Source organism: Leuciscus leuciscus (assembly GCF_965113295.1).
Source record: "Leuciscus leuciscus genome assembly, chromosome: 3".
NCBI classification, from domain to species: Eukaryota; Metazoa; Chordata; class Actinopteri; order Cypriniformes; family Leuciscidae; genus Leuciscus; species Leuciscus leuciscus.
Genome location: NC_138727.1, coordinates 64593224 through 64607425, shown reverse-complemented (window position 1 = coordinate 64607425; position 14202 = coordinate 64593224). Strand labels below are relative to the sequence as shown.

The following is a 14202-nucleotide window of genomic DNA, read 5'->3' as shown; positions in this document are numbered from 1 at the left end:
GATTCAGCACCCAAGGACGACTTCCTGGAAAACAGCCAGGGAAGCCAGGACAGCATATCACAGCCTCCTATAACACCTGAGCAACAGCCCCTTTCACCAGATACTTTCTCACTCTCGCCAGCGACTCCACTCCTGTGCTTCTCACAGAAAATGGAACAACTAGTGCATGCTGGAACCAGACTATCCCACTCTTTTGCTGCAAGCCCCCAGATACCAACCAAAAATCGTCAGGCACCTCAAACACCGAAGCCTGCGCGCCGAGCTCGCCCGCCCCCTCCTCCTGTGAGAGCTCTTCGGCCTCTTCGGCCAAAACGCCAGGGCCCACACCCTCCTCCATCTGCTCGAGGTGAACCAAAAACAACTGATACCAGCTCTCAGTGATGTGTTTTGGGTTCCTGTTATGATAACAGTAACTTTCTCAAATGTTTACAGAACAAGCGGGAACCCAGTGTGCCTGTATCTTTCTCTATTGCTGTTCTATTACAAGATAGAAAGTCTAAGGCCTTCAATAGCCGTACAGCAAACCCAACTAATCTGGTGCCTACTACATGTCAAACTAAGATTGCTGTGGGGACAAAAAGTAAGACTGTTAAGTTAGCACTTTTAAACATTCGCTCACTTAAAAATAAATCACTTCTAGTCAACGACTTAATAACCACAAACAACCTGGACTTTATGTTTCTAAATGAAACCTGGCTAGAAGACAACTGCAGTGCAACAATCCTCAATGAAACATGCCCTCCTAACTTTACTTTTATGAGTGTCTGCAGAGCTGTTAAGAGAGGTGGGGGTCTAGCTGCTCTTTTTAAAGATATCTATCAATGTAAGCAAATATCATTTGGGAATTACCCGTCTTTCGAATATCTGGGTACTGTGTTAAAAGGTGCTCCTCGCATTTTACTCATCATTATTTACAGGCCTCCAAAATATTCTCCAGCCTTTGCTGAGGACTTTACAGAACTGTTATCAACAATTACCTCAGAGTTTGACTGTTTTGGCATTGCTGGAGATTTTAACATTCACATAGATAATGCAGAAAACAATATGGCCAAAGAAATCAAAACTGTTTTAAAAACTTTTGATCTGACTCAGCATGTACATGGACCCACACACAATCATGGACACACTCTAGATTTACTTATCAGTAAGGGTCTAAACATTTCATCGATTTTTATTAAGGATGTAGCACTGTCTGATCATTTCTGTATTTTCTTTGATATATTGATCTCTCCTGCCACTGAAGCTAGATCTGTGTCTGTCAAGAAGAGATGCTTAAATGAGAACACTAGTGTACTATTTATGAAGGCTATATCCTTAACACCAAGCATATCTGCTGACTCTGTTGATTTTCTCCTTGATTCTTTTAACTCAAAAGTTAAAAATATAATTGATGATATTGCTCCTGTTAAAGTCAGGAAGAAGAGTGGCAGACAAAAAGCACCTTGGAGAAACTCAACAGCAGTGCAACATATGAAAAGACAATGCAGAAAAGCAGAGCGCATGTGGCGGAAGACAAAACTTGTAGTCCATTATAACATCTACAAAGACAGCCTTCATGCTTTCAATATGGAACTAGGCAAAGCTAGACAGACTTTCTTCTCAAATATTATAAACAGCAATTTAAACAACACACGCACTCTTTTTGCTACTGTAGAGAGACTGACAAACCCCCCAAGCCAGATTCCTAGTGAAATGCTCTCAAACAGCAAGTGCAGTGAGTTTGCTTCTTTCTTCTCTGAGAAAATCAATAATATCAGAAAGGTGATCAGCACATCCTTGAGTTGCACTGGGGTCAGACAGATCAGACCACCTGAGAAAGTAGCTACTATGTCTGACTTCAAAGAAATTGATGGCAAAATTTTGGAAGAAACCGTACAGCACCTTAAAACATCAACATGCGCCCTTGACACACTTCCCACATCTTTCTTCAAAATTGTGCTAAACAGTTTAGAAGCAGATCTTCTAGAAGTGGTAAATGCCTCACTTCTCTCTGGGAGTTTTCCAAACTCCCTGAAAACTGCAGTTGTCAAGCCCCTCCTGAAAAAGAGCAATCTGGATAAGACCATATTAAGCAACTATAGACCGATCTCAAATCTTCCTTTCATAGGCAAGATCATTGAAAAAGTTGTCTTCAATCAGCTGAACAAATTCTTAAGCTCGAATGGATACTTTGACAACTTTCAATCTGGTTTCCGACCGCACCACAGCACAGAGACAGCGCTCATAAAGATAATAAACGATATTCGCTTAAATACTGATTCAGGCAAATTATCAGTGCTGGAACTACTCGACCTCAGTGCTGCATTTGACACTGTCGATCATAACATACTTCTTGACAGGCTGGAAAACTGGGTGGGGCTTTCTGGGATAGTCCTAAAATGGTTCAGGTCATACTTAGATGGGAGAGGTTATTATGTGAGTATAGGAGACCATAAGTCTGAGTGGACATCCATGACATGCGGAGTCCCTCAAGGCTCAATTCTTGCGCCACTCCTGTTCAACCTGTATATGCTCCCAATGAGCCAAATAATGAGAAATAACCAAATTGCTTACCACAGCTATGCAGACGACACACAGCTGTACTTAGCCCTATCGCCTAACGATTACAGCCCCATTGACTCCCTGTGCCGATGCATTGACGAAGTCAACAGTTGGATGTGTCAAAACTTTCTTCAATTAAACAAAGACAAAACTGAAGTTATTGCGTTTGGAAACAAAGATGAAGTTCTCAAAGTGAACGCATACCTTCACTCTAGGGGTCAAACAACTAAACATCAAGTCAGGAATCTTGGTGTGACACTAGAGTCAGACCTTAGTTTCAGTAGTCATGTCAAAGCAATAACTAAATCAGCATACTATCATCTGAAAAATATTGCAAGAATTAGATGCTTTGTTTCCAGACAAGACTTAGAGAAACTTGTGCATGCTTTCATCACCAGCAGGGTGGATTATTGTAATGGACTCCTCACTGGCCTTCCCAAAAAGACCATAAGACAGTTGCAGCTCATACAGAACGCTGCCGCTAGGATTCTGAGCAGAACCAGAAAATATGAACATATCACACCAGTCCTCAGGTCTTTACACTGGCTCCCAGTTAGATTTAGGATTGATTTCAAAGTATTATTACTGGTATATAAATCATTCAATGGCCTAGGACCTCAATACATTGCAGATATGCTCACTGAATATAAACCCAACAGATCACTCAGATCATTAGGATCATATCAGCTAGAAATACCAAGGGTTCACTCTAAGCATGGTGAGTCTGCTTTTAGCTATTATGCCAGCCACAGCTGGAACCAGCTTCCAGAAGAGATCAGAGGTGCTCCTACAGTGGTCACATTCAAATCCAGACTCAAAACACTTCTGTTTAGCTGTGCATTTACTGAATGAGCACTGTGCCGCTGTTCGTCCGACTGTTTGTACTGTACTGTATTTTACACTATTTTTCTAAACTGTTTTAATTATTCTTATTTCTTTTAATTATTTTAATTTCTCCTATGTCAGCAGGGCATTTAGCCCGAAACTGTAAATGCCCACTCAGAAGGTGATAATGTGAAAGTGATTAATGTGGGTTTGAAAGTAGAACAGTATTTAAATGACGATATTAAAGTTTTCGTCTGAGAAAGAATGTGAACGCAGTGCTAAAGTGCTAAAGAAAGTGGAAAGAACGTGTGAGTAAATGAGGGAGAAAAGAAAGTTAAAGGAAAGTTGATAGATGGAAGTCGTAAGAAGATTGAAGGTTAAAAGAAGGTTGAAAGATTTACAGTTTTTTTCAATTGCTTAAGCACAATTTTGAAAACAGGGCCCAGTTTTTCAAACCCCTTCACACAATTAGCACAACACTACACCAAAGAAGCACAACATCTCAGATCATTTGCAAAATGGAACACTTTCGTCGAAACTATACAATGTCTTATAAAACCTTATTTGGTTGTCATAATATAAACACAACCATCATATGGTCTAATTCTGTTTGAATCAGTTAAACACTCCTGTGCTCAACCTAAAACACTTTTAGCATTTACACAGAGAGAGTGTAAAAATATATTCACCAACAGTCAGCCAGTACTGAACATTTCAACAAAACATTCATAACAAAACATTTTCCAGTTTTACCGAACATACCCTTGTACTGTAAGCTTACAGTAATACTGTAACATAAAAATACAAATCCAGTTCGGTACCGATTTTTTTTTAATTTTTTTATATTAAAAAATAAACATCTCTCCGCCTAGCTGGATCTGGCCACCGGGCCAACATCACAGGCTATATTTTAATTTGCAAGGCAACGTGGGAAGAATCTTTTGGAGTGACGAATTCTCTTCCTCTCCCTCTCCCTCTTCCTTTTCCTCTTCCTCTTCCTCCACCTTGTTCTCTCCGGATTCCCCCCCTCATCCGCACTCTCCCTCTTCCTCTGACACCGTCCATTTTTGTTGAAGACAGGTGAACTTACCTGATGCCTTTTTATAGTGCGTAAACCTGATTGGTGTGTCTACAATTAAGCACCAGTGTGTGTGCACTGCGCTTCATGGGTGTGTTCATTTGAAAGCCTTTGCTTTGAAATTGCAAGGAAATTACATAATGATACATTTCTGTGTCAAATGTATACAATTGTGTTTAGTGTTTTGCAAATCACTATGTGTAATGTTTTGCAAAAAGTGTGAAGCTGACAATGTGCTTACAATCGTGCAAATCTAGGCTGGTGTTTTGCTCCGTGAGTGTAAGGTTTTGCTAATTGTGGGAAAGTTTTAATTTTAGTGTGTAAGCAATTGAAAAAAACTGTAAGTCTTAAGGGAATCCTTTGAAAGAAAGATCTATAATAAATATTCTTTTTTATTTTTTAAAAGTACTGTATTTTATTTTATTTTTCTAAACTGTTTTAATTATTCTTATTTCCTTTCATTATTTTAATTTCTTCTATGTAAAGCACTCTGAATTGCCATTGTGTATGAAATGTGCTATATAAATAAACTTGCCTTGCCTTGCCTTGCCTTGCCTTACTATCTTTAACGTAAAGATATTTATTATCACACACATTAAAACAGTGAAGCATCAACTCACCAAAAACAATAAGTGTGCACTTCAGATCCATGTTAGGAAACACTGCGATTCCTGTCTGTTTCTGCTTTGGTTTGTGATATATGAAGGGTTAGTCACTTCTTGTCCTTCGTGTTTCAGTGTACAGGGCTCAGATGAGTGCAAACGTTCACACTGAAGCGGTCACATCCTGAGCTGGAGGATATTGTAGACTTGCTTCCGCTCGACTGAAGGGTTAGACACACTGTAAATGATTTCTGTTGTTTTCACAGTATTATTGCTGTATTTTCAGTGAAAGTTTACTGTAGAAACAGTTTACAGTAAGTTGCTGTCAATTTTATAGCTTTTACATTATTTTTGCTGTATTTCCAGCTTTGTCACCGTATAACTATTTACAGGAAAGTTGCTGTCAATTTATGCTTTTCTTTGGTGGGGGGAAGAAAATAATTACAGTAATTCTTATACTCCTGTTAAATTGATGACAGTATATTCCAACAGACAAGCCCGACAGAGGACATTTTTTGGTTTATTGAGGTTATTTCAGCTTAGGAATTTTATAATACATCGTTTCATAAGGTAACCCATATATTAAGGCATTTAGAATATAGTTAAAAAAAAGTTTAAGTTTGCTTGAGTGTTTTTTCTTCTTTTTTTTCTTTATGGTTGCCAGATTTGGTCACAAATCCAACTAATCTCAAAGGTTATAGCCTAAAATGTTTGAATGGGAGATGTAGTCCCATCCAGTGATCAATAATATAGGCAATATAAAATAGATAGAAATCGATTTCCATGATTTATTATTATTATTATTATTATTATTTTGCTTTAGATTTACACACTTAATTACATAAAGAGCGAATCGCACGGGATATACACCTGGCAACCAATCATCTAACCGTCAGCCGTCAAACTCGAATTTTCCATTTCATCCTGACTGACTTCGAGGACGGAGCACGCAGAACCAGCAAGAACTAGCCAGGTAAGATGTAAAATTGTATTCAAAATCTTAAAAATTTGTATTTCTAAATGTTCCACCACTACAAATGTGAAGATATTCGTTTTACCATTAACTGTTAAGTATCCTAATCGTGGTGAGTTTGAAAGGTAAAGTTAAGGTAACGTTAGCTTTTTAACGCGAACATTCTAGCCAGTTAACGTTAGCCAAATACTAGTTATCACAAGGTTTGATGTTAATGTCAGTTATTATTTTCAAGTTTAGAACAAAGTAATCGAAATGTTCTTGTTTCTGAACACTTGTGTGTAACTTAACGTTAACGTTACACTGTGTGTGTGTTGCCTGTCGCGATCGAGGCCTCATACAACATGTTAACATATAACGTTATAACATAACCCTACCGGTAAGTTATGTTCTACACTAATTGAATGGACAACCACAGTGTTATTAGTCATATTATACATTTTATAACGTCAGTACGATGCACATTTAAAGTGAATACACAGGCAGAGAAAGTCCCGCCCAATGAATTCTCGCGTCTCGGCATTTCAGTTATTGAATAAGGCACTAAAATTCAAATAAGTAATCTCTCTGTGTACGTCTATGCAGTGTTGAATATGTTTTTCATTTCTTTCAGCATGTACAGTTGTTCGAGATTGCAGTGTGCTGAGGATGAGTTTTACTCCTTCATTAAAAACAGAGGTAAGTCATTTTCAGTTATTGAATAATGCACTAAAATTCATAAAAGTAATCTCTCTGTGTACGTCTATGCAGTGTTGAATATGTTTTTCATTTCTTTCAGCATGTACAGTTGTTCGAGATTGCAGTGTGCTGAGGATGAGTTTTACTCCTTCATTAAAAACAGAGGTAAGTCATTTTCAGTTATTGAATAATGCACTAAAATTCATAAAAGTAATCTCTCTGTGTACGTCTATGCAGTGTTGAATATGTTTTTCATTTCTTTCAGCATGTACAGTTGTTCGAGATTGCAGTGTGCTGAGGATGAGTTTTACTCCTTCATTAAAAACAGAGGTAAGTCATTTTCAGTTATTGAATAATGCACTAAAATTCATAAGTAATCTCTCTGTGTACGTCTATGCAGTGTTGAATATGTTTTTCATTTCTTTCAGCATGTACAGTTGTTCGAGATTGCAGTGTGCTGAGGATGAGTTTTACTCCTTCATTAAAAACAGAGGTAAGTCATTTTCAGTTATTGAATAATGCACTAAAATTCATAAAAGTAATCTCTCTGTGTACGTCTATGCAGTGTTGAATATGTTTTTCATTTCTTTCAGCATGTACAGTTGTTCGAGATTGCAGTGTGCTGAGGATGAGTTTTGCTCCTTCATTAAAAACAGAGGTAAGTCATTTTCAGTTATTGAATAATGCACTAAAATTCATAAAAGTAATCTCTCTGTGTACGTCTATGCAGTGTTGAATATGTTGTTCATTTCTTTCAGCGTGTACAGTTGTTCGAGATTGCAGCGTGCTGAGGATGAGTTTTGCTCTTTGCTTGGCCCTGCCAAGTCTGAAGTGTTTCTAGTTTAATGAATTAAATTTTAATAAAGAATTTTAAACTGACTTCTGTGTGTTGTCATAATTGACGTAACATCTAAAAATCAGTAATGTAACTGTGTGAAATATTTTTTGCATACACAACTTTAGCTTTCATTCTTTTTTTAAGTGTGTAACAGATTGTAGTTGGTTATATGTTGTGTATATAAAAATACCATAATCAATTATACTGCATAGTAACTTTACAGTATTTTAAAATACAGTGCAAAAACAAGCACTGTAATTAATTTTACAGTATAAAAATGCTGTAAGTTATTATACGGTATGCTGTGAAGTACTGTTGTCAGATTTACAGTAATTTTACCGTGGAATAAAATACTGAAGCTTGCTGGATATTTGTTGCCAGTAAGTTACTGTTGATTTTACGTTAAATTTTTTACAGTGCATGTGGTCTTCACTATTTTTTTTCATGAGTGCCACACTGATAGGACAAATGTATCATTTATCAGTCAAATGTGTAACTGAGACAAGATGATTTCCCTTAATGACAAAAAAGCAGGATTACCTTTAATGCTGGGATGAGTGGAAGCATGCATGCATTTCCTTGGCTTTCTTCATGTTGTATTTGTGGCTTGTTGTTGCTATTCTTGTGAGGCATGCACGATGTTCATTGGTGAGGCGGTTTCTCTGTTTCCTCTTTATAAGTTCATGGTTGAGAATGTTGACTCACAAGTGTATATGTGCTCACAAAGAAGGACATCACTGTTTGCACAAGTGGCTTCAAAGTGGGAAAATATTCTCCAGACACCAAACTCCAGAAGTGACCAGAACGTGCTCTGAGTTCAGCTTCGAGAATGTCTTTTGTCTGCAGTTCTACCATTTCTGCCAGTTGGAGAGTGAGATGATCATCCACGTGGAAGGGGTTTTCATTAAAGTTGAACATCCCCTTGTGCTCATTCACATCCTTGAATCTGGACTCAAATCCCCCCCTCAGCTCTTCCAAAACATTCGCAATCCTGTGTGGCTGAAGAGCTGCTGCAGAGATGGGGCATTGGTGGGAAGTGAATGAATTCTGTCGTTGTTTTAACCCAATTTTTGGGTCAAATATGGACAAACTCAAATGTTGGATTAAAAATGCAATTCAACCCAACCCCGTCAACCCAACGGCTGGGTTTGTCCATATTTGACCCAAAATTGGGTTAAAACAACCCAGCATTTTTCAGAGGGCAGTTATTTTGTTCTGAAATGCTCTGATTGCATTCAGCATGTTGCTTGGAGGCTCATCTCTTCCTTGAAGCTGCAAGTTGAGAGTGTTTTCAGGTTTTCTGTCAGAAAGGCCAGATGTGTGATCCAGCACCGGTTCCCATTTTTCCTTTGCTGTCCAGGAAAGTGCAAATCCCAGGGAGGAGGCTCAGAAATCGTTCAAGCACTTTCCCACGGGACAGCCATCTCAATTTACTGTGCATCATTTTATCACCATACTCTGTGTCTTAGCGAGGCACCAGGCGCGACGCGAGTGTGTTTTGCTAGTTTCAGCCTGACGCAGTTATTATTTTCACGTCCTGCACCACGTTGTTTAAATAGCAAATGCATTTGTGCCCATTTATGCGCCCATGGGCTGCTGGTCTGAGAACGAGATGTGTTCTGGCTCATTGTTGGCACATTGCTATTTTGAGGCAACAGAAATAGACTGAAACCTGCTCTAAAGTCAATGGCGCAATATTTCTTTTGTTATTTAAAGAGCGTGTTAGTAATGTGCGCCTATAGGCGGGTCAACAACGTGCGCACACTCTGCTTATTACACACACAGGGACACACAGTAGCACACAAACATGCCAAATATTACAAATAAAAGGATTACAATGTAAAAGATTAATATTGTGTACATAAAGATATGGTGGAATACGGCTCGTCCCGTAGATGGTCTGGTTGCACTTTAACCTCACACACACACACACAGCTTTAACCTCACACACACACACACACACACATACATACACACACACACACACACACACACACACACACACACACACACACACACACACACACACACACACACACACACACACACACACACAGCTTTAACCTCACACACACACACACACACACACACACACACACACACACACATAGCTTTAACCTCACACACACACACACACACACACCCTCGCGCTGAAAACTGCGTTGAACTGAAACTAGCCAAAAACACTTGCGTAGTGCTTGCGTGGCATTGCACCGGGTGTATGATAGGGCCCATTAAGTTACTGTTTCTCTTGAACACACACATAGATCAAAATCTACAACTTGGAAAGACCCAGATAATAAGAGATTACACTCTGGATGACATCAGATATCAGTGACCCATGCAAGTAACCTATAGGGAAAGGCCAGGAAGAAAGACAACTTCAAAAAGTCCAGGATCATTTCTCCTCACTAACTTCACTTATACTGTATATAATTACACACACAGACACACACACACACACACACACACACACACACACACACACACACACACACACACACACACACACACACACACACACACACACACACACACAGACACACACACACACACACACACACACACACACACACACACAGGTTTATGGGTCAGCTGAGTTGTGATGATGAGGCTACAAGTTCTTCATGACATCAGCGTAAACATGTAATCAACAAACATCCACATTTGTTGTACTTTCTGAAGTGCTTTAGAGATGAAACAGGCTTCGCACATATTCACAGCGGACCAACACCACAAACAATGAAAGTTTGCACAATTTAATACGTCATAAATGGATTGTTCGGTATTTAGTCTAAGTCTAACAAATTGCCGAAACTAATTTACTGGTATTTTTGGATCTCTTACCGGTAATTTACCAGTAATGAAAAGAAAACACATTCTTCACTTCGACTGCAAAGCCTTTTTAGGCAGAAAACACATAAGAACAATAAGAAATGTAATTACAGTTATTTCTCTTCACTCTTGCAAACTCTTCTTTTATGGTGAAAACTGAATGTGTTTTGAGCCCTGTCTGAGTCCAGAGCTTCATTGAAAGTCTATGGGATACTACAGTAGTTTTAAGCATATAGGCCTACTGTAAAATAAAGTACTGGATTATACTGTTATTTTTAGTCTTATTTTATTAACTTTACTGTTGAACATTCAATTACACCAGTTATTGCTTCACATCTACAGCTTTATTCAGGGTTCATCTTTTACATTTCATAGCTGAACTTCAAAACAGATTTACCAGCATATTAGCCATATTTCATCAATGAACAAAATACAATTATAGCCATACTAGTAAAATCTCAGTAGCCTAACACTTTGTGACATTGGAAACTAAATGTTGGGAATATTAAAATAAATGTTTGAAGAGTTAAAGTACTTAATTAGAAGTAGTATACAACAATAACAGCGAATACAGCGAATACAAAACGTTTAAAACCACATGCTGTAAAGAAAAAGGTCCTCTTTATTGCGAAGACTCTTCCCGCCTATCAAGAAGATGAAGCTGTTTTGTTTGGAGCTGAAGAGACTTAAGTTGAAATCCTTCTGTTTGATTATTAAACACACCTGCATATATACTGAAGAGACTGATGAAGAGGTGCTTACTGGGAGATTACACAAGCGAAAGATCCTGAACCTCTCAGGCTGTCACACACACACACACACACACACACACACACACACACACACACACACACACACACACACACACACACACACACACACACACACACACACACACACAACAGAGAGACTCATGGGTCAGCTGAGTTGTGTTTCCCTCTGTGTACATCTAGAACCACTAGAAGTAAACTTCCGATGTTGTTGTGTACTTTCTGAGGTATAAAAGAGGAAACGGTCCTACACACATGATGTCCTGTAATCACAGCTGATCACTCAAAGCCAACCAGAGCCACCACACACTTGCACAATTCATCACGTCATATTTCTAAAGTAATTCTTCTCTTGTTTAGTCGAAGTCTAAAAATGCCAAACGCTTTCCTCACTTCGACCGCAAAGCCTTTTCAGGCACAAAACATTCAGGCCGAAAGATGATTACAGTGAATGCAGCGATTATTACATGTTCACTCTCGCAAACTCAGAATCATCTATCAAGGTAAAAACTAATGTGAACCTGAAACATGCCTGGTTTAAATAGATGTGTTTCGCTTCTGTTTCTGATCATGTACATGTAAAACTCATGAGAATGAGTAATAATCGTCTCATGATTGATGATCTTCATATGAGCACACAGACTAAAATACATATAACGCCGTATGATTTGTGGTTTGGAAACACTGCAGTTTTTTCCACACAGGGTTTTACGTCTATTGAAGTAGCTGTGGTTTTGTGTGTGTGTGTGTGTGTGTGTGTGTGTGTGTGTGTGTGTGTGTGTGTGTGTGTGTGTGTGTGTGTGTGTGTGTGTGTGTGTGTGTGTGTGTGTGTGAGCAACCAGCTTCAGTTTCTTGCGTTACATGCGGTCTGTTTGCATAACCGTTTATCTGTTGTAGCTCCTAAAGCTCTTTTGTCCTTGTGTGTGACACTGAGTGATTCTGTGAAGCATCTTTATAAAGCGTATGAATGAGTGTTTGATCTCTGACAGCGTTTCACTTCCTGTCTTCGGTCTGCTTTGGGGAAACAGTAACTGTGGCAACCAGACACGGTTGATTGATCATGTGACACGGTGCCAAGTCGCATCATCAGTGCTTCGCAGTGTGAAACATTCCCTCAGCTACAATGTTACAAAGAGTTGCTTAGCAATGCACAAACAAAACAATTCTAAACCGTTTTTGCCTCATTAAATATTCATGAGCTGTTACTGTTACTGTGACTGTGTTTAATTTCTGTTTACTGTTTCTGTTTATCTGCTTACACACAAAATCCTCACTTGTCACACAATGAAACCTGACACCCAAACACCAGAACCACACACCAAATCTGCAAAACCATACACTAATTCGACTCTTTTTGCAAACCACCACACACAATTCTCTAAATGTAACACACACAAATCTAACAGGAAGTATCTTGATTTTCTTTTTCAAACACAACCTATCAAAATGCCACAGTAATTCATCAGAGCCTCACACACACTCCTCACACACACACTCACACACCAGGGCCTCCCCACCCTCCACCAATATCATATACTGTACACTAGCTGAGCATACAACAGAAGATGGTGATGTTGTTGTAAAACCTTTATTTTAAAAGTTAAATGTTTATTTAAAAATGACAACTAATAAAAACTAACAAAAAGCAAGAAATTGTTAAATAATAATAAAACCAATTTAAAAAAAGTAAAAGCAAAATCATGTTTTTTTCCCCATTAGTCTGTTATAATTCATAAATCAAAAAAGTAAACATTTAGAAATTTACAAGAATGCAGTCAAATAAAAAAAATATATAATAATGTATTGTCTTATTTTTTAATAAAGATAATATGGAACTGGTAATATTATTAAATAAAGCTAATAAATGTATTCATCCAAGTGCAGTGTGTTGTATTGGTGTTTTCTTGATGTAATACATCATCAGCCGGCAGGTCCGGTGCATAATGCAATGCGTCGTGACTCGTGTACATTTTTAACTCTATGTACAATAGTGTAAAAGACAGGGATTTTGAGCACGTAATCATTCGGTGGATTGTGGTGCGCACCGATAATGAAGAGTGACAGAATCCGACAGGCTTTAGACGGTCGTTTTCTTATTCCCAGCGAAATAACAATACAACCTGTCTTTAAGAACGTCTTGATCGACTGGGATACAACAACTCTCCTGGCCTCCCTCTCATTCTGTTCATGACGTTTCTGGTTCCCTAATTTATGTTTTCAGTCAGTCAGTCAGTCAGTCAGTCAGTCAGTCAGTCTCCTGCTCTTCCAGCAACTTCATCGTTAACTTCAGGCACTGCCGCTTCAACTCTGACTGGTTCTGTTCACGAGCTGGCGTGGGACTTGCAATTTTATTGGGTCGATGATGTTTGTCACTGACTGAATAATTAATAAATACTTTAAATCGGACTAAACCATTTATAGGGAGGTAAGAGAAGCAGATATTTGGAAAAAAATATTTAACCAAATTGCATGTTTTTGTGGTTTTCATTTAAGTTTCAGGCATACAACTGATATAAATATTATAATTATTCATACAACAGGGGCCGATAGTATAACTGCTGGATTGTGTGGGGCCCCTATAACTGTCACCACCTTTCACCCCACTAGTGATGGCCCTGCACACACACACACACACACACACACTCCTCACATGTGCAAACACTCATTGCTTTACTGAACACCAACCGATCATGGCTTTAGAATAGGCCTATAAAAGGTCAAAGTTCATGACTGCGTAATACTGTATTCACAATCACAAATTAATAGTTTGGTTTCAATCTTGCTTTCGTGTTAAACGCAAATTTTTCAACATCTCTCTGCCGATTACTTTCAATCTTGTACAGAAATGTACATATGAGCTCATGAAAGAAGAGCTTTGAATAACTGTGTGTATATGATATATCCAAATATGTAATATTATGGCAAAGGTGTTTGCAACGTAAGACAAATGTTTGGTTTTGAGATGTTTGTGATATTTTGAATGCAGTGCTTCATTTAGCAAGAGATGTGAGGCATTTTGCATTTTGTGTGCAATTCTTGGATTTATGTGTAAAGTTTTGGGG

At 38.4% G+C, this 14202-nt stretch overlaps 1 protein-coding gene across 3 annotated transcripts in view; it reads right to left on the bottom strand.

Moving 5' to 3' along the window:
* LOC309495478 (uncharacterized protein) overlaps positions 1-14202 on the bottom strand; it is a 33670-nt gene that overhangs the window by 18136 nt on the left and 1332 nt on the right. Inside the window, exon 1 of one of the 3 annotated variants that reach the window (XM_082165291.1) lies at positions 5065-5261. The exons of the other annotated variants lie outside the window; for them this stretch is intronic. Within the exon in view, the coding sequence (XP_082021417.1) occupies positions 5065-5095 (31 nt within the window). The 5' untranslated portion in view covers positions 5096-5261. Of the gene's footprint in view, positions 1-5064; positions 5262-14202 lie in introns of those variants that run through there. 3 annotated transcript variants of the gene reach the window in all.